The sequence below is a fragment of the Drosophila virilis genome, chromosome 3 (assembly GCF_030788295.1).
Source record: "Drosophila virilis strain 15010-1051.87 chromosome 3, Dvir_AGI_RSII-ME, whole genome shotgun sequence".
Lineage (NCBI taxonomy): Eukaryota > Metazoa > Arthropoda > Insecta > Diptera > Drosophilidae > Drosophila > Drosophila virilis.
This window is the reverse complement of record NC_091545.1, coordinates 22,110,686-22,136,297: the sequence shown is the minus strand read 5'-3', so window position 1 is coordinate 22,136,297 and position 25,612 is coordinate 22,110,686. Positions and strand designations below refer to the sequence as shown.

Here is a 25,612-nt window from a genome sequence, read left to right as displayed (position 1 = left end):
CATCAATAAAAAGCAAACGAAGAAGAACAAATAAACAACAACAAGAACAACAATGAGGAGAAGAACAGCATGTAGAGATGGGTTTCTACACAAGACATTAACTTTCAATTGATTTTGGAGGGAGGAGGCCCAACGGAGCCCAAGTCATGGGAATGTTGATGGGATTATAAGTGATTTTCATCAAAAATGCAGCGCACGACAAAGATACAGATACAGATACAAAATATATATATATATATATTTATGTAGTAGCTGCGTATAATTTCTTTCCTATATGGCTTGTTAAAGTTTTTGAAGACATGCGACGTGATAACTCAAAGCGAGACATCAATCGATTCGTCACCGTCCGAGGCAATCAGCCAGCAGAACTAACTGGCCCTTCTTCCGACATTGACTGCCCAGATTGCAGCCCGGTGGCCGCCCTCGGGGCCCTCTTAAAATATTATTCATAATTCCATAAATTTAAGGCCCAGGCCCAGACCCAGAACAAGCCAGTATCCCTACGGTCTGGCCACGCGCCTGCCACTTGGACAGCGACTGCAGCGCAGCGCTGCTTTAAAGCTGCATTTGTCATATGCAAACGTCTTGGCCCGGTTCGCATCGTTGGCTTTCTGCTGTTGCAACTTGCTCTGCTACATTAAGCCTAATGAACGTGTTTAGTTGTATTGGTGTCAGTGTCAGTGTCGGTGTCGGTGTCGGTGTCGGTGTCGGTGTTGGTGTCGGTTTCGTTGTCGGTGTTGGTTGGTGTCACTTGTCGGTCGCTTTACGGCCAGTAGCTGGGTAGCTAGGTAGCTAGGTAGCCTGGTAGCTGGCCCAAAAGGTGCTGTGATTACCCCGGCCGATGGTCGACGGCATTAGCGCAGAAATATTTAATTAATGGTAATTTATGTGCACGTAAATTGTGCAAAGTGCGACAGCGTTTGGCTAAGAAACAGCCACCAGGCTGGCCATAGAGCAGCATTTAAGATGCACTTGGCCAGCAACAGCACCCCTGCCGTTTCCAGTTAACATTCGAAATTTAAAAGGTTAATAGGGTTTTTCTCTCTACCCAATGCACTAACAGCAGGAAGTGCAAGTGAGTTATCAACAGCTTGAAACTTGAAAATATGCTAATTGACTGCACTTAAATGTCAACAGTAACTCCACTGAACTGAAAGTATTGAAGCACAGGAAGTACAGTAATTTACTGCTCTCTAAAATTAGAAACAACTAACTGCAACAGTAACAGTTACTGGTTGTTAGAGCAGTCGACCTTAGTAAATAACTCTTGTAACTAATGATAAACATAAGAAACTTACTGAGTAATGTTAACTGATTAAAACATTTAAATTTTAGTGCAGCAGTCAGAATTGAAATTCCACAATAAACACAAAATAGATTTATCAATTGATGTTACGTTTAAAAGGCTAACCTTCGGCTTGGGCTTCTCCAACTGGTTCAAAGCTTGGTTTTAAAGAAACAATTCAATTTTTTACTAACATTTGCCTGTTGTGCTGAATATATTTCAAGCTGTACATATTTTCATATGCAAGATACGGGCTAAATTTAATCTTCCGCCCACAATTGGCAACTAGCAAACATTGCTAGATAAATGCATTGGTCGGGTCTCTTTTCTTATTATAAAAAACATTTTTCAATAAAATATTTGCAGCTGTGAAAACGTACAGCAACTTTTCAGTTGCAGCAACTAAACATAAGCAACCCACCTGGCATCAGCTACAGAATAGTTTCCAAAAAAAAAAAACTAAATTTAGCTTTAAATCTCGGTAACAGAATTAGAATCCCCTGCAACACGAATTGCAACCAGCCTTTAACTGTAGAGCAGTAGTTTACTGCAAATCTTTAGAGAAATTGAATGTCAAAATAATTTGAAATGCTTTATAACACAGCTCAGTTGTTGTGTGTACTACGTTGGACCACAGCCAGTAGCTAACGGACAGGCGGATTACAAGAAAACACTAGAATGCAGCTCAAAGCTGCTAAATGCCATATGCAAATCTACTACAGGTGCTGCTACTGCTGCTGCTGCTGCTCTAACCTCTGGCTCGCAATGTAAACATATTCTCGCACTGCAAACTAATAAGATGTTGTATCTCTTGCTTCGCTGTGCATCTTGTAGCTGCACTGGGCTATCAACAACTGGTGCCGCTTCAAGCAGGAGGAGCTGCTTAGCTCAACCCGGGGCATTGGTGTATCTCTCGACAGGGGCAGGCGGCAAGCGGCAGGCTCTGCCGCTGTCCGCTGATAGCTTCTCATTTTATTTCACCTTGTCACGTGCTGTGCAGCGTTGGCAGCGGTGGCAATTTCTAGCATTTCAGCAAAAAGAAATATCTGACTACCTACGCCAGCTATGTATCTGTATCTGTATCTGTAGCTGTATCTGTGTATTTGTATCTGCTGTTCGGTTGAACGGTGGGTCTGCAGCTTTTTCATTAAACGGTAATATCACACCGCCGCGCATTAGACAACAAGAGGAGAAGACAGAGCAAGACAGAGCGAGAGCGAGAGAGAGAGAGAGAGAGCGCGCCGTGTACGCGCCTGGAATTTTTTCGGACATTTATCGCCAGCTCCATGACCGCCTGTCGACGAGATCCAAACTTCTAGCGCCAATCTCCATCGCTGCCCAATTACAAGCAAGTTAAAATCAAGTACGAGGCATTGATTAGTTGCATGAAACCCCATTCGAGGGGGGCCACAGAGATTAAAATGTAATCTTTAGCGCCGCAGTCATATGAAACGTGTTCGATTAGGCTCCAGCCTTGCGGCCGGGAATTGCGCTTACCGTGGTCTGGATTGGCCAACTGCTGTGCGCCATGTAGGTGTGGAGTGGGCTTACTTAGACCCCCAATGGACAAGTGCTGAGTGCTGAAATGTGTCCTACCTACGCATTACCAAAGACACGTATGGAATTTTCTCTATTAACTGACTGCAGAAATAGAAACTGCTTTTCTGGGCTTAACTTATCGGGCTAGGTGCAAAATTATATATGTGCTTATTATAAACACGAAAAATATAATCTGAAAGTTGCCGAGCGCAGGAAGCTAATTGTACGGTTGGCTACTAAAATATATACTTTGGAAAATTATATAAAATTACCAAAGTTCTGAGCTGAAGGGCTTAAAATTTCATATCAGAGCTGCGATAGCAAAAAAGTGGTCGGTTTGCTGTTCGAACCGGCTTCCTGTCCGCAGATTTGGTTTGTCACAGTGTACCACTTTTGGATTACATAGTGTTAGGTTAGTTAGTTTAGTTAGTTTAGTTCCTAGATAATTAGCTACCGTAACTAAATTATGGAATAGAAATATATCAAAATAATACTAACAAAAGCCTTTGGCCTGCGCTGTGCACTTCTTGAATAAGCATGAGTTCAATTAAGAAACCTTCTCTTGGGAAATAATCTAACCTAAGCTCGCCATTGTCCTGTATTGTCCTGCACACTTGACACCCTGCTAAAAGAGCAATAATATAATGCACGATTACCCCGTCGTAATCATAATATGGTACACAATGACAACTCGAGCCGTATTATACTCTAGCATGCCCTTAAAAAGCTTTGCGCCTGCCTTGGTAATGCTTTTCACTTGTTTACATTGCAGCTTAACTAAACCATACTCCACCCTCTCCATCACCCTCTCCATCCCCATTAAACACATATTATGCATATTCTAGAGGCTTGGGCGCCCTGGCTCCCAACACTTGGCCTTATTCAATTTCACAATATGCGTAAATGTAATTAAAATATCCTTTGTAAAGGCGCCGAAAAGTCCACCTGGGCAATGTGTGAGCCATTCTGTGGCATTAGTTGACCACAGAGGCCAGTTGTTGTTGCTGCACTTGTTGTTTCACCATCTGTTGTTGTTGTTTTTGTTGCTGCTTTCAGACACAGCCGGGCGCACATTACACGCTCTTTTGCATATTGTGCAATGGGAAAAGCCCGAGCCGAGGCAGCATCCGAGTCAGGGGCAAGCTCAAAAGAGTTGCTGCTGCTGCTGCTGTTGCTGCTGGTGCAGGTTAATGTTTGTTTATTTGTTGGCCTCTCTGCACGCACGTCGAGCCTGACCTTTGGCCAGGCAAGTGCAACAATCAAGGCGCAGCCAAACAAACAAACAAACAAACATGCAACGCACAGGAGAAGCGACGAACGTTGAGTGCGTTCAGAGTTGTGGCAACCGCACAGTGGCAACAGTTTTATAAGCCCGAATCAAAAAATAACTGACTTAGGGTTATCAAAAATTCAAATTAAACCTGTTTAATAGGCTAACAATAAATCCAGCCTAACCAAAAACGAGTTAAACATTTATAAATAGTTTGGTTGAAAAAATCTTATTTTTCTACTCAAAAAAATTGTTTGGCCAAATTTAATATTTTTTGATCTTGCACTCACCATAGTTACAGCAAATATGACAACACATGGGTTTGAACCGTGAACCGAACCACCGAAAATAGTGTTAGGCTCGCAGTCGAGATAACTTTGAATGTGCTTTGCACTACAATTAAGCTAAATAGTACATATATTAAATTCTTGTGATTGATTTGGAGTTGTGACCACTGTGGTTAGCTGTCCAAAAATGTTGCAACACGCTGGCGATGCCGGCGCTGCAACTTCTTGACAATGATAACATACAATGCGAAGAGTGCGCTGGCGCTGAGGGTTGACATGCTGCGGCGGCAGGACTAAGGACACGCCGCTTTAGTGTGTAATTTAATTGAACGGACATAACAACCAACGCAACGGGGCTGCGTACTCTGTGTGTGTATGTATGTGTGTGTGTGTGTGTGTGTGTGTGTGACTGTGTGTGTGTGCGGGACTAAAGAGTACTCTTTGCTTAATTGAAAGCAATTAAGTGGAAAATTGAAAACTTTGGCAGCCATAACGGTTGACGTCTGACCGCCATGCCCTGCCCACAGATATGCACATGCCCACACACACACACAGGGAGATGCAGACAATTGAACATTTGCATTTGATCGCCACGCCCACTTTGCACACTCGTAAAAACGCAGCGAAAAAATGTGCAGTCACGTACACGGCAGCGACGTCAACGCTAGCAGCGGCAGCAACAGCGGCAGCGGCAGCGGCGCCATTTTGTATGCTTCTGTCACTTTACATGCCACAACACACAATTGACAGCGCGGATATTTATGTAAATAATTTTTCGTGTTGCTGCAGCAACAGCAGCAGCAGCCGCAGCGAAGGACACAACAAAAAGAATCAGAATTTATAAAATGCATTTTGGTTGACGTGACCATGAGTCCACTCGGCTCTGCCTGCCCGCCTACGCCTCTTAACCCCTTGAATAAAACCCCCAACACAAAAGGTCCAAAAAGTTTGATTTCTCCCACTCGCAGCATTTGCCATGCATATGTACACCACAAGCCAAAGGTGCAGCCGACAAAATCCAATAAAATTGCAATTAACACTTTGAAAAATATTCAATTTCTAGTGACAGGAGCTAAAAGTAAAAAACTTTAACATTGATTTAATCTAACCCTCTAAATCAATGAAGAACTAACTTAAGTAACACTATTATTATAATATACTTTATACATACAGTATGTATGCATGTTCTATATACTAGCATGTGCGTATATGTATGTTTATATGAATGTATATATATACGGATGTAAATCTATGTTTTATGTATGTATATACGCATGTTTGTTAGTACGTATGTGTCTGTAAAATCATATGTATGTAAACATGTATGTTTATAGGTACATATGCATAAATATGCATGTATATACATATGTACATATGTGCATGTAAAGTATATATTCGTTCATGTATATTTGCATGTTCAAATGTATGTACATATATATGCACGTATGTATGTACGTATATGTTTGCTAAATGTATATATATGTATATATATAAAAATATTTTTGTTTATAGATTCCTTTTTTTTTTTTTGCATGCATATATGCATGTATGTATGTACATATGTGTGTAAAGTATAAACATGTATGTTTATATGTACAATATGAGTATAAACATGCGTGAATGTATGTCCGTTGTTTTGTCTAAAATGTATATACATACATGTTAAACATACATGTACATATGTATGAATACGTATGTATGAATGTATGTACATTTGCTTGTATTTACATTCCTTATGTCAAAAGGGAGTCAAATGAAGCTACCGCTGCTTTGCAAACTGTAACAAAAGTATTTTAAAGCATCGCCCTTCTATGCGAAACTCAGAAATCGTAATAAAGCTGCCAATTTTTCATGCTGTGATAGTAAAATGAACTGTTAAAGTAAACAAGACGTGCTGCCAACCTGATAAACGTTATTTCGGCTCACAGTCTCGCTCTAATTAACTGTCTTGCTGTCAATAAATTAACCGTGAGTGTGTGTGTGCTTATTCGGCTTAGTAAATTATATACTCACATACATATGAAGAGGAATATAATAAAAGGAAATTCAGAACTGACCACGGGTTATTTACAAGTATAACAATAAAATAATTAGCAAAACAGAAATCAAATTAGTAAAACTGTAGATTAATAAAAACTATAAATAAGATATTGTTGAAAGCCTGAAGAAAACAAATAACCTCTAAATGTAGAAAACTTCATTGAGCTTCTGCAAGTAGTTTTCACACGTTTTATATAACATTTTTCAAGTTGATCATTAAAAAAACAAAACTAAAATACACACACGTGAAGTTGTTCCTCATGGTGTGAGCGCATAATTTGCAGTAATTATGACGCATTACAAATGCAATTAATGCGCGTTGACAATTAATAATGCCAGAAGAAATGTGATGCAATTAATTGGAACTTTACGCACTGCATCCGACGTGCGACACGCCGCGACGTGCCAATAGGAAACACAGGTGGGAAAAGCTTTAATTTAAGTTAAGATTGGCACACAAGATAGCTTTCGAACAGGTAGAGGGCCGCACCGTCATTTTGTATAGACCCACGAAGGGGTGGAAAAACATTCAGTTGAGGGTGCGAAACATAATGGTAACATGTACCTCCAAGTCCAAGTCGTTTCCAAAAAGGGGCTATAAACATAAAAAGGGCACACATCGCGATCATAGACGCTATCATTTCCATGCTAATATATATCATTAGTAAATGTACAATAAAACTGGACAGAATATAAATATTTTGGTCTTTTTTGAGCGATGTGTACAAAGATATTATATACGTTATACAATTTGAATAAAGTTCATAAATTGAATGTGAATGGAAACGTAACGTAATGGAAACGTAACTGAAACTTTTGTAGGTGGTCAGTTTGGCAATTGCCATCGGGCACATTTTTCGTCTAACACAGGAAATATGCTCAAAATGTGGCCGTGTCGGTTGTTAGTCGCTGCTGCTGGCAGTTAAAATACAAATACACATAGAAATCCGAATACAAATTGGCTAGTGCAACAATATTACGGTGTTGTCAGTTGACTGGGCTAATTTGTCGGAAATGACGTTTTCGGTTTTTAGTGCGGAAGTGAGTGGGCGGATGGGGCTAGCATAGAGAAGTATGCAAAAATATGTGCGACAACGTAAAGGGGGTGTAGGAAATGCACGGTGTGTTATCCATTTGGCAAAAATATTTCAAGTCTTTGGACGACACTTTGCTTAATTGCGCGCTCAAGTGACGCCTGCTAATTTAATTAATTTCCACCTGAGCGCAATGGCCCAAAACTTTGGCAGCCCTCCTGTTGCCTCCGGTAACCCCGGACTACCATCTGGCGTGTAATACACGTAATTGAAACATTTCTTGACCAAAAAATAAAGAAGTCCAACCAAAAAGAAAAGTTACTTTTACCGCAATTATTTGGCACGTCTCCACTAATTAATTACGCCTTTTGGTCTGCCCCACTCAGAGTGGATGGGCGCGGGAGAGCGGTAGATAGAGCAGGGGTTTGGTAAGCAAGTTTAAAATGTCCACATTTAATTAAATATGGCCAAGCGGCTCTATAATTAATTTCGGCACTGCAATTTTTGTTTAAAGAACAAAATGCCGCATAAAACAGCAGAAAAAATAAGAGAGAAAAGAAAAAAGAAACTGAGGCAAATCTCAGGACGACATCTGCACGGGTTGCCCTGCTCTCTGGAGGAGCAGTCGGTGGGCATGGGCTTGGGCATTAAAGTGTCAATATCCATTAGGCGGTCCTGATTGCTTAAGCTGCTTTACGCCAAGTTCTTTTCTGCTTTACAGTTGGCAACTTTCTTACACTCCATCCATTCCACGTTCTCTCTCATTGTCTGGGTCTCTTGGCTTTTATTGTCCGTAGTCCGGACAGAGCACAATGACTCTCGTTGTTCTTGGGTTCATTGTTTCAAATGAGAAACGACGCGAATTGGTTAGAACGAAATGGTTAGAAATGCAAATTAGTGCGGCTAGCGATAGCACGGCAGATAAGCAGCCATTTGGGGCGGGAGATGGTAACATGGCAAAGCTCAAATACCCTAAGACTGACCCACAGAGGCAAGTTTCTATTTAGCTTAAGAAGTCTCCAAAAGAGGGAATAGTGCCCCGAATTCAAAAAGAGATTAAACAATTTGAACAATCGACTTTTATAATTTTGGAAAGTAATCCTAGTCAATATTCACTTAAGTAAATCAACATGAAATTCACATGTTCTTTTTGCAAATAGCCATTCTTTAAGTATTACCTTTCTTACAGCTTATGTATGTCCGCTTTTTAATACCCTACCTTTATGCTTGCTCGACAGAAATGAGAAAAATTGCAAGTAGCTAATCTTTGTCATCTGGTGCCGTGCCTGATTTGGGATTACTGGACAAAGTAAATGCAAAGAGCTTTCAAGTTTCAGGAATCTGAATTGGGGACAAAGGAATTGCGGGTCTAACGCTGCTTTAGCGGACTTGAGCTTAATTGCTAATTACACAAATTCGCGGTATGCGTATCCGCATCTTGGGATCGCCCAGCGCTCATGTGGGGTTGGCTTTCAGTCAGCCGTCAAGTCGTATTGGTGATTTATATTTAAGCGCAAACTTTTAACTTTAACCAAAATCCCTTGGCTGCCCGATTACTCTCCCTTCTATTGTTGTTGTTCTTGGTGGCTTTGAGCAGCGGCAACAACAACAACAACCCTTAAAAGCTAGGCGCTGCGTGGCCTGTCGAAGCTTGTGGTTCCCTTCAATTAACCTTTCATCTGTTTAACATGTATTATAAAATTAGACGCGGTCTAGTAGACCACACCATCGCTTGAGTGGGCGTGGCCCGCAGGGTCTGCCTAATGTATGCGCAACCACAGCCTCAAGACATGACAACACTATTAAACAATATGTTCCTGCTCCACAAATGCGCAGAGTGGGTGACTTCATGGGTCGCTGGGGTGTTTTGTTAATTAAGCAAGAAAACGACGTAGCAGGCATATGGTCCACCGCTTACCATAAACGAAATGCATTGGAAGTCCTTTAATCTCTTTTGTCTGCGTCTAACTAAGCCTGTTAAAGCATTCGACTATTTATATTATATTTGTAGCATTTAAACAATTTTTGAAAGTAGCGGGTAAGTCTCTTTTAGCGATTGGGCAGCACTAGTGCATGCCACTTCTTTGTAAATCAAATCCTTTGTACGTCAAAAGCGCGCTCTTTATTAGAACCAACAAATTTTCAGTGATGTGGCAGCACCACGCCTAGGTGGCAGCTTAACCGCTTGTTTTGTGTTGTTGCCTCTCAGCTGTTTATCAACCACGTCACATCGTCAATTCGCTTGCCGCTTATAAAAATCATGTAAATTTTCTTCTAAACGTAACTCTTTTTTCAATTGTTTGTGTTTGTCTATAAAATATGAAATTCGCCGATGTTTTACGTCGTCTGGATGCGTATCCGCGCACCCTAGATGATTTCAGCGTGCGCACAGTGGGCGGCGCCGCCGGTAAGTTTCATGTTTTGCCTATACCATAAACAAATAATCTAATCTGTTTCTTGTAATATAGTTACAATCATTAGTACCAGCATTATAAGCCTGCTTGTCTTTCTGGAGTTCCTCAACTACATGAAGCCGATGCTGAGCGAGGAGCTCTTTGTGGACACGACGCGCGGTCACAAGCTGCGAATCAACCTGGACGTCACGCTGCACAATTTGGCATGCAATTATATATCTTTGGATGCAATGGACTCCTCAGGTGACACACACTTGCGCGTGGACCATGATGTGTTCAAGCATCGTTTAGATCTCGAGGGACAGCCCCTAAAGGAAACGCCCATCAAGGAAATCGTGGCCGTTTCGCCGCCCAATAAGAACAGCACCTGTGGCAGCTGCTACGGTGCCGAGCACAATGCCACTCAGTGAGTGTATTCAAAGTGGATGCTCGCAGACTTCCCCTAACTATTTTCACTTCTTGTTTTAGCTGCTGCAACACCTGCGAGGATGTTTTGGATGCGTATCGGGTGCGCAAGTGGAACATGCAGGTGGACAAAATCGAGCAGTGCAAAGGAAAATACAAGCGCACCGATGAAGATGCCTTCAAGGAAGGCTGCCGCATACAGGGCCACCTAGAGGTCAACCGGGTAAGTCATGACAACAGCTCATCCAGATGAAAATGTGTATATATTTTTTGTATTTCGTTCAGATGGCAGGCAGCTTCCACTTTGCTCCCGGCAAGAGTTTCTCCATACGTCAGTTTCACATACACGACTTTCAGTTTACCAATGTGAAGCTCTCCCACACCATTAATCACCTCTCTTTCGGCGAGAAGATTGAATTTGCCAAAACGCATCCACTGGACGGGCTGCGCGTGGAAGTTCAGGGTGAGTACAAAGGTCATGCTTGGATTTGGCTTAACAACTCTTCTATTGCAATAACTTATACATAGCGTAAATTTTTAAAGCATTCATTCATTTTAAGATAACTTAAAAACTTAGCTTATGTTGAGGGTTTGGGGATACGGGAGAAGTGTAATTATTATCAATCAAAATGCAATCCGGGTCAGGTAGCTCTCAGCAACGTATGCCAGTGCCGATGGCCATAAAGGTGCCAAAAGTGCCGCCTCCTTGGATCATTACTTTGCCCACATTGTTTATTAGCTCGCGTCCACGTAGTCCATATCTAAAAGTTGCAGTTTCATATAATTAGCCGGCAATTACATAATCTGAGTGCGTGCAACACTTGCGTCACGCGTGGACAACGGCACGTTGGTTGAGGCTCACCTGAGTGCCGAGAAGCCGCCAAATAGAGCACCGCTGGCCATTCCCACACAGAAGCCAATGGTGAAGCCAGTCTTCATTTTGTCAAAGCATGTGGGTCCACTTTGGGAGAAGGAACCGCTGGGCAACGGCATATTGGCGATCTCCTCTGCGACTTGCGCGTTGTCTTGTTCGTATTGCAAGACTTGTTTGCGGACTTCAATTTGTTCTTATTTGGATTATTATCTGAGCTTTTTAGGCGTTCGTCTTCCAAATTTGCCCAAAAAACTGAAATTTTAAGTTTTGTCGGCGCCGACTTAAAAAAACAATTTTGTTATCCCAATTTGTAGCTGTCAAAAGGTTAACATGTGTGTCAAAGCAGCCCTGGCGTTAAACTTTAGTTTTAAGCCGCCAGATGGCGCTTTTGAGCATTGGACTTTATAACAGAATGACACTTCACTGTACCGGCAATTATTATGTATAATTTGCAATTCCAATAAGTTTTGAAAATTTGAATTTTTATGAAAGTGATATTATTTTAATTGTATCGTTGTAGAATCCAAAAGTGAAATGTTCAACTATTATTTGAAAATTGTGCCGACGCTCTATGAGCGGCACAGCGACGGTCAGCCCATATATACAAATCAGTTCTCGGTCACGCGGCATCGCAAGGATTTAACGGATCGGGAGCGTGGGATGCCGGGCATCTTCTTTAGCTATGAGCTCTCACCGCTGATGGTCAAGTACGCCGAGCGGCATGTGTAAGTAACTGCTGGGTAAAGGTTTCAAGAAGTCGGTAATCATATATAATATGTCCTGCAGCTCCTTTGGTCACTTTGCCACCAACTGCTGCTCGATTGTTGGCGGCGTCTTCACCGTGGCGGGCATTTTGGCGGTGCTCCTAAACAACTCGTGGGAGGCCCTTCAACGTAAACTGGAAGTTGGCAAACTCAGTTAGCGAACCAATATGTGGACTATTTCGAGAATCTCTCCAGCTTTATTAGGCCTAACAAATTCCGAAGCTCATCGAATATCTCACAATGCCGACAAATCGCTAAATAAAAATGCTTAATTTTATAAGCAGTTCGCGGTGCCTTTAAGTGGTTCGCTTGCCCACGGACAGAAAGCCGGATGTATTCGAGAAATACTTGGCTTCGGTATGGGATCTCTCCGCCGCTTGAGGATTAACTATTTCCAGGCCCTGCAGTGGAGTAAACGCCACGCTGGACGCAGTGCCCGATATTTGACGCTTAACGGTCGTGTTGCCGCCGTAGACCTGCTGCTTTTGCAGATTCTTCTGCAGGGTCTTGCTGATGCGCACCTTTGTCTTCTCATCCAGCTGCGGCAGTCGAATGCGGCCAGTGCCTGTTTTGCCAATGGTGCCCCGCGAGTAACCCAAATCGCCCTGATAGGCGTCCTCCTCGATCTGCAAGGGCGATAAATTGTTAATAATTTAACAAGCAAATCGAATTGCCATGCCAATGCACTTACATCGCCAAAGTTCATGCGATTCGCCTGCTTGCGGAATTCGGTTAGCGCGTAGCGTTCCTTCATCTTGCGTACACGCTTGCCGCCGCGCTTCTTCTTGCTGCCCTCGATGGGTTTCGGCAGCGGCTTGATGAACTTCACCGGCGGCGGCTCCTGCAGTTTGTCCAGCTTCTTTTCGATGTCCTCCTTGAACTTCAGACCAATCTCGCCATGCACGCTCTCGTGGCAGGCATCAACACGCGCTGCTAGCACCGACTTGGCAGCCACAAGACGAGCCGCTTTGCGTCGCAAATCCGGCGCCGTATCCTGCACAATCTGTGAGTAGTAGACGTAGCCCGTGTGCGGCAACATTTGTGTCTGCGAGAAGCCCGAAAGCGTCTTCTTCTGGGAGCCCAGCACCTGCACATTACAGGCTGGCATTTTGGAGAGCTTAGTCAGGCCGCCAGCAATGCCCAACAGTTTGGCAGCTGTGGAGGCGCCCACAATCATGGACAGGTTGGGCGCTATGAAGGTCATACGGCTCTCCACGTACTCGTAGATCTTGGATTTAAAATTGTTCAGCTCAATTGCCATCTCGCACGCCTCATCGATTTTTGCCTTCTCCGCGGGCGTTAACATGGTGCTATGCAAAAAAGGCAAACGATTAAATGCTAAAGGTGGTACTAGGAACTATTACTTACCCCTGCGTGGTGGATGCAGTGACCGAGACTATCATGATGGTGGCCTGAGTGAGTATGGCCTGCAGCTTTTCATTGTTCTTGACCTGATCCAGATCATTGCCCAGCTCCTTGACAGCCAGCAAGTATTCAATTTCGCCCACGATTAGCGAGTCGAGCTCCGGAAAGCGTTTCTGATACTTTTCTTTGGTGAACTTGTGCACTATAGATATCTCATTGTCAATATCCACGGCAATCGCATTCGCATCCACAATCAGACAGTATTCCGGATCCGATTCCACGCTGCCCAACATTTCGGCGGCGCTGCGCTGCCGACTTGCATAGTGCTCGATTTGCTTTAGAGTGTTCTGTAAACGCTCCGAGTCGCGCAGCTTGCACAGCTCCCGCACTGATTGGACTGTTACGTCCACTTCCATGAGATTTGGCCCCGGTTTCAGCAACTTTTCAGCGAGCTCGTGGTTGAGTGTTGCCTGCTCGACATCGTCTGCATCGGCCATTTCGGCATCGTCGACGTCATTGTCATTGTCCTCCTCTAGATCTGCAAGTAGTTCATCCGCTAGCGACATATTTTATTTAACTTTTTTGCTTTTCCGGCCTTTTGATATTTTTCGAGTTTCGTTGTAAACAAAACGTTTTAGGCGTTGCCAACGACAGTACAGATGTTTTATTTTAGCGTTGCCACACTTTCGCAGTTTCTCGTTGCCACTTTACTGAATAACAGCTGTGTTATGTTACGGCACTGTTATTTCTCTGCTATTGATTGCCGCTCAATTTTGGCGCAGATTTTTGGCGTCGTTTGTTTTTTTTGGTAATCGAGGTTAGTTCGCCCGTCTGGGCGCTTGAAAAATGTCCAAGAAACTAAATACTAGCGCTGGTGGCACGCCAAAAAACACTCTATTTAACTACTTTGCCAAATCGCCAGCAGTTGACAAAAAGAAACTCACGCCCAGCAACGGCGGTGACAGCGAGCTGCAAAAGGAGAACTTGCAGAATGGGAGTCTGAAGAATGTGAAAAAGGACGCCAAGCCGGCTGCCAAACGCAAGTTGGTAACTTCAGGCAGCCCTGACAGTGAGAAGGAGCAGGAGAAAGGCCAACGTAAGCGAAAACGTATTATAGTGCCCGAATCAGAGAGCGAAGAAGAATACGAATCCAAATCGGAGCCGGACTTTTCCGATGATGGCTCCGAGTATGAGCCAGATGGCAAGGATGCCACCATCAGTGAGGAGAGCGAAAGTGGCGACGAGGAGGCGGAGCCCAGCGAGTTGGAAACAGACGACGATCCCACGCCCAAGAAGCAGCGCACAAAGGCTTCGAAAAACCACATAAACAACAACAACAACGATGAGCCTGCCAGCAAGAAGGCCAAGCTTGATGCTCCTGTATTAGCTGCCGGCGGCACGTTCATGGAAAAGCTGCAACAGCTACAAAGCAATGCCAAAAAGGACGCTGCGTACGATGAAATTGTGACAACAACATCAAATATGGATGAACCAGTTGTGTGGCCACATCAGAAGCTGGACTTCCTGCAGCCTGACAAGATTAAAGACAAGGCCGGTAGGCGACCAGATCATCCCGACTACGACAAGAGCACGCTGCACGTGCCCGAGAAGTTTCTCAATGGACTGTCGCCGGGCGTGCGTCAGTGGTGGATACTCAAGTCGGACAACTTCGATTGTGTGCTCTTCTTCAAGGTGGGCAAGTTCTATGAGCTGTATCACGGCGATGCCGATGTGGGCGTAAATGAGCTGGGCTTTACCTACATGCGCGGCGAATTTGCCCACTCTGGCTTTCCAGAAATCTCCTTTGACAAGATGTCCTCCATACTGATAGACAGGGGCTATAAGGTGAGCACAGAAAGTAAATTCTGAACACAAATCTAACAGTTAGTCTTTCTTGCCCAGGTGGCACGGGTGGAGCAAACCGAAACTCCGGACATGATGACCGAGCGCTGCAAACGTATAAAGGCCACAAAGTTCGACAAGGTTGTTGCTCGTGAGATCTGTCAGATAACGGATCGTGGCACCCAAGTGTTTGGCTCGCAGTGCGCCATTGGACCCAATCATCAGCCAAATTATATGTTGGCCATAGTGGAGCAGGATGCGGGCACGAGTAGCAAATATGGCATCTGCTTTATAGACACTTCCATTGGTGATTTCCATGTGGGCGAATTCGATGATGACAAAAGCTGCTCTCGCCTGTTGACGCTGATCTCCCATCACATGCCTGTCCTGGTAAGTACAAGTCTATTATATTGACAAAGTAAACCAATCGAACCCTTATTCCATTCTTAGCTGCTTCACGAAAAATCAGCGCTTAGCTCTCGCACGCAACAAATTCTACGCACTGTGCTCGGCGGCATACTTAAGGAGCAGCTGCCTTCTGCTGGCAACCAGGTCTGCAGCGCTGAGAAGACGCTGAAGTTGCTAGCGGAGCGCTACTATGCTGGCAATGGCACTGAGGACAACTGGCCATTGGTGTTGCGCACCATGCAGTCGGACACGGATCACCTGGGCCTCACGCCTGCGGACCCCTACAAGCTGGCACTCAAAGCTCTGGGTCAGTGCATTCACTACATAGCTAAATGTAAGCTGGAGCCTAAAGTCCTGCCCATGGCGCGTTATCAACTGTATGTGCCGCCCGATCAAGAGCAGGAGGCGAACACCAAGCAACCGCTGGCTGCTACACTGCGTCGCTCTCACATGGTATTGGATGCCACCACATTGTCTAATCTGCGCATTGTTGGCGAGGAGCATTCGTTGCTGTCGACGCTGGATCATTGCTGCACCAAGTTTGGGAAGCGGCTGCTGCATCACTGGCTATGCGCGCCCAGCTGTGATTTGATTGTACTGCGTGAGCGACAGGAGGCGATTGGCGAGCTGCTGCGTCAGCCCGATGAACTGCAGCAGTTACGTGCTTTGTTGGCGCCTATGCCGGACTTTGAGCGGCACTTAGCTCAGATTCATCTGTTTGGCAGTAAGCGCATTGCCCAAACTGAGCATCCAGATTCCAGGGCCATACTCTTCGAGGAGAAGCTGTACAACAAACAGAAGTTGCGCAGCTTTATGAGCATACTCAAGGGATTCGAGACTCTCATGAAATTGCCGGTCATGTTTCAGACATGCGAGACGAAGCTAATGCAGCGTTTAACTCAGTTGCCACCCAATGGGGGCAGCTATCCCGATCTCAGCAAGCAGCTGAAGTTCTTTGAGAATGCCTTCGATCATGAGGCGGCCGACAAGACGGGTGTTATTGCGCCGCAGCCAGGCGTGGATGCCGACTACGATGAGGTGCAGCAGCGCATAGCAGACGTCCAGGAGCGCCTGAAGATTTATCTTACTGAGCAGGAACGTCATTTTGGCTGTCGTGTGGTATACTTTGGCTCGGATAAAAAACGATATCAGCTGGAGGTGCCGGAGTCGCATGCGCACAAGGCCAACAAGTCGTATGCACTGGAGGGTCAGGTCAAGGGAAAGAAGGCTGCGCGTCGCTACACCACAGCGGAAACGAAGGCGCTGCTGAAGGACATGCAGCAGGCAGAGGAGGCGAGAAATGCGGTGCTCAAGGATTTGGCTCGTCGCCTCTTCGAAAAGTTTTCCAATCACTATCAACAGTGGAAGCAGTGCATCGACTGTGTGGCTACGCTAGATGTGCTCGCCGCCCTGGCGGAATATGCGCGCCAGCAATTGGTCATCTGTGTGCCGGAGCTGGTCTCGGCACAGCAGGCACAGCCCTTCATTGAACTGGAGGAAGGCTATCATCCATGCGCAAATCCATCAACTTACATACCCAATGGCCTGCAGCTGGGCACTAACTCGGAGGCACCGTTATCATTACTTACTGGCCCAAATATGGGCGGCAAGAGCACGCTAATGCGACAGGTCGGCTTGTTGGTTATCATGGCACAAATTGTAAGTAGTACTTGGCTCGGACTTGTCGGCTTAGATAACTCCTTTTGTTGTCTTCCAGGGTGCTCATATTCCTGCTGTCAGCTGTCGGCTTTCGCTTGTGGATCGAATTTTCACACGTCTAGGCGCACAGGATGATATACTGGCCGGTCACAGCACCTTCCTGGTAGAGCTTAACGAAACGTCACTTATACTGAAGCATGCCACGTGCAACTCTCTGGTGCTGCTCGATGAACTGGGACGCGGCACAGCCACTTACGATGGCACCGCTATCGCCGCCTCTGTGGTCAACTTTTTGGCCAATCTCAAGTGTCGCACACTATTCTCCACGCATTACCATAACCTGATTGACTTCTTTCACACGGACAAAAGAATTACACTAGGCCATATGGCGTGCATGGTTGAGAATGAGGACAACACAGATCCCACACAGGAGACAGTCACCTTCCTGTACAAATACACAGCGGGTGCCTGCCCCAAATCGTATGGCTTTAATGCAGCCAAGCTGGCAGGCATGCCACACGGCATTATCAAACGTGCCTACGAGGTAAGTTGTGGATTTAATTTCGCATCAATTGCAATTATAACTCTCATTCCTTGAACGATAGCTATCCAAAAAAGTAGAGGCCATTGCACTTCAGCGCAAAATTACAGCTAAAATTGTAGCAGCAGCTGCAGGTGATGTAAACAAAAAGACGGATAAACTAAATAACTTGAAAGATTTGCTGCAGCAGCTGAAAATGTGTCATGTTTAGATGCCAGCTATGGAGGAGGCTAACAAAAGAAAAGTTAAGCAAACATTTGTTCATTTTTCTTGTCATATATAAGCACAGCTTGTTTTGCTGTCTTAGATGTTTGAGAAATATTACGTATACGTTGCTAAAGCCAATGAAATTCCGAACGATTGCCATAGGCTGATTATTATTATGCCGTATTTTCATTTAAACTATAATTTTTTTTTTTTTTTCATAAAAACGTTGCCATTTGTTGTATTTGTTGCCATTGTTTATTTCATCTTTCATTATCACAGTAAAAATTAAAAATTAATTGAATTCACAATCAAAATACACATATGATATTATTAAATGCTTACAAATTAAACATTATCGAATAAATATTGCCAAGAATTGTAAAAACACACAGTTCAATTCAAGTTCACAACTAAAATTAACAGTTATACACAGGACTGAAAACGTAAACAATGAGAAGAGTTACACGTTGATTAAGTACATACTAAATACAATAATATTGCGAAAGAAAACTAAGAGAGCCAAGCTGCAGACTTCGGCAGACCGAAGATTTTATACCCTAATCCAACCAATGCCATTTATAATAAGTATACTTTGCAGAGCATGGCTAGATATTGAGCATATAGACCTGGCTTCTTGAAAGCTTTACAAACAATTATTATTAAAGAATTATATTATTCTCAGCGAGTGTATAAAAATAGGAATGTTGTTGTTGTTGCAGTCTAAAAGCTAACGACCAGATTTAAGCTCAGCCTAAGCTGAATACTGCGCGACTTTGTGCGATATTATTAACTACAACTATTGATCCAACTAAAAGCGAAGCTATTGGAACTAAGGTCTAAATCGAAACTATCTATAAGCCTGCAAATTAAAAATATCTTGACTTTGTTGCTTACAAAATGCTTACAAAACGATTTATAATTATATATATGTAGTCGTATATATATGTATGTATGCTCTATGCTCAGCTTACTTCATATATATATATGTGTATATATATATATTCCGCTACTGAACATATATTTGTGTGTCCGTTTCGTCTTTGGCCTAGGCGCTAAATTGGACTTGCTCTTTGAACAACTGAAATACACATAAGTACCGTATCATTTGTATAACTAGGCTAATTTCTCTTATTTATTTGGTATTGTATATGTTACAATGATCTGCTCGGGATCTTTAGTCTATATATAGGCTAGTTTCTATGCGCTTTTTTCTCTCATTGTATTGAACTGTCCGTAAGCGGTTGTATCAATCCTGGAAGGAACATGTTTATATTCCTCGATTTATACCGAGGCTTTTGCCCCATGCTCGTTTGATTTTCGATTTGCTCATGCTTAATACATGCACGCATATATCTATATGCATACATGCATTTGTATTTGAAGCGATTAGTTGCACTTAGTTCTAGCTAGAAAACAAGTACGTTGCTCGCGGTTCTGACCCGGTTCTTCGTTAAAACATACCTACAAAAACAACAACAACAATATATACTTAAATATATATAGCGACACGTATTGGATTTTTTGATTATGTAATGACACCGGCGCCGTCCACTATCTGGACGATGACCCCATTTCACTCATCGCTAATCACATCCATGCGCGCCTTGAAATTCCGCCATGAGCCCGAGGTGCAGACGCCGGCGCCACGCCACCAATCATTGACATCGGTGTACCAGGACGACTTGCGCAGCTGATCCTCATTGTGCAGCGTGGAGCAGACGCGGCACCAGAAGTACGTGTTGATGAACTCACCGGTGCCCTTCCACTTGAAGTACGAGTTGTACAGCTCGTCGTCCTTGTCGAGTATATGCAGATACTCGGCCAGCTCTTTGGGCGAGGCAAACTCGTCGACGTGTATGTAGGATCGACGTGGAGCACTCACCTCGTAGTCCTCGGGTCGGGCGCCCATTACAATTGGCAGCACCTTACGATTTAGCGCATTCACAAAGAACTTTTCCGTGATGTAATCCTTGCAATTGGAGTTCTCGAAAGCCAAATAGAACTTGTAGTCATTGTCGAGTATGTCAAAGCATTTGTCAGCGGTGCTTCGAGGACATTTGAAATTCCCACAGCCGCCATATATATCCACCTATGAGTGAGTGAAATATAAGCGAGATTAGAATATGTCGAGTTGAAATCAAATCAGTTAGTTTTACAACTAAATTGAATCAAGCTCTTTGAAGAATAATACAACTTTTTGATCAAGTAAGGAATCCTTCCGTTTATATAATCTCAATACCTTCTGGAGTAATGTTAAAAGTACTTGATCAAAGGATATTTTTTATGTTTCTTTAGGGAACACCTACAAAATGATTCTTTGGGACATTCCCTAATTGTCTGCTTTTCCGATAATTACCTCAATGTGTTTTTGTAGCTCATGTGCGTACTGCAGTCTGCCATTGCGTGCACCGCAATTGGACACAAACCAGGCAACCTTTTTCGTCTTGTTGAGCGCATAATTGTGATCCTGTTCCAATTGCTGTACCTTGACATCATAGTATTGCCATTTTTCGTAGGGGGCCATCACAGTGCTGTCACGTCTTAGAAAGAAAGGAAGGGAAAGAAGGTCAAGGTTTTGCCTTTGATGTAGGAACTCTAGATTTGTGTCCAGACAAACTAACCTACTCCCTCGCTCGAAAATTACGTTTTTGTATAAGAAAACTATTTGTGTACCAATATATAGCCACCAAACTGAGCAGAGTTTCACTTACCTATATGTGGCCGTCCAGTTGATGGCATCCGGCACCTTGACGTTTTGTGTGTGATATGGACATTCCAGATAGTACATCATGCTGACCTGCTTACGATTGCTGGGCCGTCGTATGCCCGTTGGTATATAGTTATCCTTATAGAGTATCATATCTGCCACACTGGCCAGATCCCGATTCGCTGACAGTTCGCAAGTGTCCACAGGACACTTAGAGCGCAGAAAGACCTCGCGCCCCTTCTTCACATTCCACGGACCCAAGCCATTGTACAACAAAATGGTTTTCAGCTTGCCACTTAACTTGATCTGCTCGTAATTGTGTGGCACATACATTAGCTGATTGACGACGCGATCGCTGTGCGGATCCTGGTGAGGAAAGAGTTTGGGCGCATGCTGTTTGCGTGCCTTGCGATTGCTGAAGGCTTTTGCGGGCCTGGGATAGTACTCGCCATTGCGAAAGAACCAGGGCTTGGCCGTGGCCGCCAACTCTCCACGTTTATCCGCTGAGGGATCCTCCTCCTCCCCCTCGCCCGCCTCAGCCTCCAGCTGCTGCTGCAGCAGATTTTGGGCCTGTTCAGGCCCAGGCACAGGCGTAGCTGGCGGCGCTGAAGCGTATGTCGAGGTGGCTTCCTCCAGAGACCAGCTCTTCACTTCATTTGTTTCCACGCCAAAGACATGTCGCTGTTGCTGCTGCTGCTGCTGCTGCTGCTGCTGTTGTTGTTGTTGCTGCTGCTGCTGTTGTGAAGCTGTCAGGGCGGGTCGCGTTATGTTCGACTTCCATATTTCATATTCCCTAAAAGTTGTGATAAGTTAACATCTGACATGAACTTCATTTCGCTTAATGAGAACTCACTTGAGATTGAAGCCGAATATCAGGAGCAGCGCACAGATCAACGTAAAATAGAAATACTTTTTGAGCGATATTTTTGGTCGTCGCATTCTGATAAATCAGCCCTGTTCCCAGCACCGACTCCAACACCACCCGACTTAGTCTGTCTGTCTGTATTTATGCCTTCCTCGTTGCCTTCCAACTAGGTCACCGACTGCTGGGCTTTGAACTGGCTACCACCGACTCAGCCAGTTAACTTGGTCATTTTGCTGTAAAATGTTTGTAAACATTGAGAAATTATAGAGCACATAACTACATGCACTCGTATATGATTTATATATACATATATACTAAAGATCAGCGCTCGATTATAATAACAACAGTTACCGACTAATTACCGATGTTAATGATCTGTATTGTCAGCTATACGATGCGTTTGTGTTTCTCTGTTTCGGGGTTCTGGCTCTGCTCTGTCGATCTATTTTAGTCATATGGTAGTACAACTTGCTGTTCGGTTGCGTTCACATGAGTAACTGTGCTTAGCCCTATAAAGTATATCGAGTCGAACTGTTGGTACTCGTTGTCGTGGCTTGGCGCCGCTTCATCAACTCAATTGCGTCATGTTATCTGCAATATTATGACACATATCCAAAAGGGGGCGGGGGGCGTTTCAAGACCTTATGATAATTCTGATAAACTGCCCTTAGCTGGCAGTTTCCATGTCGTTACAGCTGACCGAAACCTGGGAGTGTATCCGTCTGTGTTCAAAATTCCCACCAGGTGCTTCAAGCAACAAATATGTATATATAAATTTTAAAATTTCGTATAGGTGGCAGTCTGTAAATATTATGCAATGAACTTGCATTTTAGCGCCCAATTGGAGGCACTGAAAAATGACACTGAGAGAAAAGCGGCAAACTCGTTCTTGAATTAAGTAAATTTATTGCTTAGTTCTAGATATGTTCTAGACGAACTTTAACTAAGTACAAAATGTCTAAGCTAATATTATTTTCTATTTAGACAAACAACAGTCCACATTTTGCACGCTTCATTTAACGTATTTTTATTATTTAACTAACCGCGACTGATGTCCGTATTGCTTTATACCCTACAGTAAAAGAGGTCATAATGAGTTCTGTTAGGGATTTCGAATCCTGATCAGTCTGTCTTCCTTAGCGGCACTCTCGAGTAAAGAACTCTCGAATTGTCTGTCCGTTCCAACTGCCTCGAGGAGATGTGCCAAATAAAACAACGGGGCGTATGCGCAATAAATGAAACTATGGCTAGATAAAGCGAAAGCTTTTGCTTTTTATGAGTCACCCCGCGGGCAACTAATTACAGTGGCAAAGCAGGGCTTTGCCCGGATACGGAACAGCTTATGCAGCTTCATTAAAGGCATTGAGCAATGAAAGTCGTTGAACTAATCAGAGGCAAACCCCTTGCTGCGTTCTGGCCATCCATTCAGACAACCAGCCAGCCATCCATCCGTCTATCAAACGTCATTTACGGCACTATTTTACATATTTCTTTCGAGGCTGACTGTGTGCTCTAGCCTGCGGTTGCAACGAGTTGTTGGGGTTGCAGTGGGCTGCATTCCGTGTTGGGGGTTGTTGTGGCGAGGCACTCGAGTAAGTTACGAAAGTATGGCAACGGCGGGGAGCGAGGGAGGGGGGGGGGGGTCTCTTGTCTGCTTGTCTATCGCACGTTTTGACGGTTTTGACAGGCCACACAGACGAAGACGAGGAATATTGCCCAGGCCCAGAAACCAAGCAACTCCACACTCATCAAAAATGTAGTTATAGCCATTCATTCATGTTGCAAAAGTAGGACTTTAGTGGCATGTCGCATACAAAGGAAGGGATATATACATAGACCATGCTCGTAAATATGTGCCTGTCTGTGTGTGTGTGTCAGGGTGATTCCTGCTTTCTGGTGGCTGATGATTGTAGATACTAGAACATTGCCTTTCACTCACGTATGTATATTGTGGACTCCCCTTCTGTTATTCATTTATTCGTTTCACAGTCCCACTCTACGCGTTCGCCTATTCGCCCCGCTTTAATCGGAACTAAACAATTTGAAATTTCAAGCCCAAATTTGATAAGAAACGCCTAAAGCAAAACATTTTCAGCACGTATGCAGCCATCTAATCAGCTTATGGAATTCTCGCTCGTAACTGCAAACATTGGAAAAGAGAAAAAAAAAACCCCAAAAACATTTTAACGAAATGCTCCATTTGAATTCCTAAGAACTTGGAACATACAAGCAATAAAGTATAAACATAGCCTTTATCTGCCCAAGATATGTTAGGCACTGATCTGTCTAGATAAAAACCTAACAATTGCCAGATTTTGGTCTAATTAAAAAGAGTTTGACAAAAAACTGACATTTTTGAGAATGAAATTGAAAAGATAGAAAATAGTTTGCACATTTCACTCTAATCCAGGCAGCTCTTTCGATATGTCATGTCCTTTCCTAATTGCTCCAATGGGAAGCCCTAATTTTAACTGCACTGGCAATTAGCCCCCCCCCCCGCTCCCCACGGGCAAACACCTGCTCCAAGGCTCGCTCAATTTATATTTATTTATATTTGGTTGCAGCTCGTTTGTGGTTTGTGTGTGTGGCCCATTGTCAGGGCACTTGATACCCTGCATTTAGTGTGTCAATATGCCTATAGACGGCCAACTCTTGACTTGCATGCATTGTTGTCATATAAATATTCTGTGGGCCATGCTGGGGCATGGTGAGTGTCCCTTTTGTTGTCTGTACTTTGCACGTTGTCGCACTCGACTCTGCCGCCCGTGGGAGGTCTGAAAGGCAAATAGGCAAATGGGGAAACAGGCTTCCGTTTTAGGCCTGTTAGTTTTGTGTATAGCGTCTATGTATGTGTTTAGTAATACGCTTATATTTTTAGCCTTACACACACACACACACACACGCACACACACAGTTGCACATGTGAGCATAATTACAATGCGGCTTACGCACAATTTATGGCTCCCGCTCTCCCGTTTACAGTTAGTGGATTTCCCCTGCCAGTGGCAACGCCAGCAAAGTGCAACATCGGCAGCTTTGGCCATAGCAGAACAAATAAACTTGGGCACTTGCAATCCGAGTTCTGTGGGAGACTGGCGACTCACTCACCCCTTCAGCTGTGGGAACTAACGGTTACGGTAGTACACACGCACATGTGTCTGGCTGCGTCATGTGTGCGTGAGTAAATGGCTTTTGCTTTGTCTTAATCAATAATACTGTTGTTTAACATTATAGCCTGTAGGTTAAGCAAAACATTTAACCTCAAAGGTCATTAACTGTTTTCTAATAGCCTTTGGTGTTTGATTTACAACTCAACTTACACAATTGCGGGTTGATGAGTCTTTCGTTTGGCTTAGCACAGATTTGGCTTGGTTCTAGTTAATGAAAGCCACGATCTCTGCTTAATCTGAACATATTTTGAACGTTTCTGTACATTTCTTGATGTTGTTTTTCTATTTGCACAACACCCTACAAACACACGCACAAGCGAGCATACACACGCCGTAGCAGAAGGCGCGCCTTTCGTCCTTTACGTTTTCACGTAACTTTTGCAACTGCGCCGCCAATGTACATAATAATTAGACTTGAACCAGACAGCTGGGCAGCAGCCGCAGTAAGCAAGAGCGACGGAGAGAGTGAGAGTGAGACTGAGAGCGGGATGCGAGTGAGAGCGGGCAAAGATGCCACTCATTAAGCCGCGCCAGTGTACCCAGATTTTTATGTTCAATAACATTAATAAGCAGATTATATGCTTATATGAGCGTTGCGCCTAAAAGATGCTTTAACATTATTAAAGTATGCTGCATGCATCAATAACTATCAATAACTGCAATTTGTTTGGAACTAGAGGCGCATGCGCTGCTTGCGCTCTTTGAAAGTTATAGATGACAGACAGAGAGAGAGAGAGAGCGAGCGAGAGAGCGATAGGGCCACGCTGAGAATGAGCAATCAAATAAACAAGCGACGCTGCGGCTGAGACGTCGACAGCTGTCGGTGACTGCGCGCCTTATCAATACAATGCATAGGGCGGGTTTTTTTTCTGCGCCACCCCATTTGATGTAGATGTTGGTTTGTGTATTAGCTAAATGTCCCTCTCGAAATTACAT

General features: G+C 44.0%; 5 protein-coding genes across 7 annotated transcripts; 2 read left to right on the top strand and 3 right to left on the bottom strand.

Moving 5' to 3' along the window:
- The first annotated feature begins 9,658 nt into the window (after positions 1 to 9,658).
- Positions 9,659 to 12,192, top strand: LOC6624332 (endoplasmic reticulum-Golgi intermediate compartment protein 3). Its single transcript, XM_002048186.4, has 6 exons — positions 9,659 to 9,862; positions 9,924 to 10,275; positions 10,338 to 10,497; positions 10,560 to 10,737; positions 11,669 to 11,873; positions 11,935 to 12,192. Exons 1-6 carry the CDS (start codon positions 9,775 to 9,777, stop codon positions 12,068 to 12,070), a joined length of 1,119 nt encoding a protein of 372 aa, XP_002048222.1. The 5' UTR covers positions 9,659 to 9,774; the 3' UTR covers positions 12,071 to 12,192.
- LOC6622361 (reactive oxygen species modulator 1) lies at positions 10,762 to 11,436 on the bottom strand. Its single transcript, XM_002048187.4, has 2 exons — positions 11,137 to 11,436; positions 10,762 to 11,035 (listed from the first exon to the last, which is right to left on the bottom strand). The coding sequence occupies exons 1-2, from the start codon at positions 11,265 to 11,267 to the stop codon at positions 10,927 to 10,929; spliced, it is 240 nt and encodes a 79-aa protein (XP_002048223.1). The 5' UTR covers positions 11,268 to 11,436; the 3' UTR covers positions 10,762 to 10,926.
- Positions 12,081 to 13,937, bottom strand: Prp31 (pre-mRNA processing factor 31). The gene is made up of 3 exons (XM_002048185.4): positions 13,281 to 13,937; positions 12,604 to 13,222; positions 12,081 to 12,538 (listed from the first exon to the last, which is right to left on the bottom strand). Exons 1-3 carry the CDS (start codon positions 13,841 to 13,843, stop codon positions 12,209 to 12,211), a joined length of 1,512 nt encoding a protein of 503 aa, XP_002048221.1. The 5' UTR covers positions 13,844 to 13,937; the 3' UTR covers positions 12,081 to 12,208.
- A 98-nt stretch (positions 13,938 to 14,035) lies between these two features.
- Msh6 (DNA mismatch repair protein Msh6) lies at positions 14,036 to 18,248 on the top strand. The gene is made up of 5 exons (XM_002048184.4): positions 14,036 to 15,122; positions 15,180 to 15,509; positions 15,570 to 17,186; positions 17,245 to 17,730; positions 17,792 to 18,248. Exons 1-5 carry the CDS (start codon positions 14,124 to 14,126, stop codon positions 17,936 to 17,938), a joined length of 3,579 nt encoding a protein of 1,192 aa, XP_002048220.1. The 5' UTR covers positions 14,036 to 14,123; the 3' UTR covers positions 17,939 to 18,248.
- On the bottom strand, positions 18,075 to 25,028 carry FucTA (glycoprotein 3-alpha-L-fucosyltransferase A). Of its 3 annotated transcripts, none has more exons than XM_015176010.3 (5): positions 24,827 to 25,028; positions 21,495 to 21,739; positions 20,646 to 21,434; positions 20,291 to 20,474; positions 18,075 to 20,023 (listed from the first exon to the last, which is right to left on the bottom strand). In XM_015176010.3, the coding sequence occupies exons 2-5, from the start codon at positions 21,578 to 21,580 to the stop codon at positions 19,508 to 19,510; spliced, it is 1,575 nt and encodes a 524-aa protein (XP_015031496.1). In that variant the 5' UTR covers positions 21,581 to 21,739; positions 24,827 to 25,028; the 3' UTR covers positions 18,075 to 19,507. The 3 variants fall into 3 exon arrangements, with proteins under 3 accessions (XP_015031496.1, XP_015031494.1, XP_002048219.1); XM_015176008.3 differs by lacking the exon at positions 24,827 to 25,028 and adding an exon at positions 21,858 to 22,441; XM_002048183.4 differs by lacking the exon at positions 24,827 to 25,028 and adding an exon at positions 21,869 to 22,441.
- Positions 25,029 to 25,612: the final 584 nt, after the last annotated feature.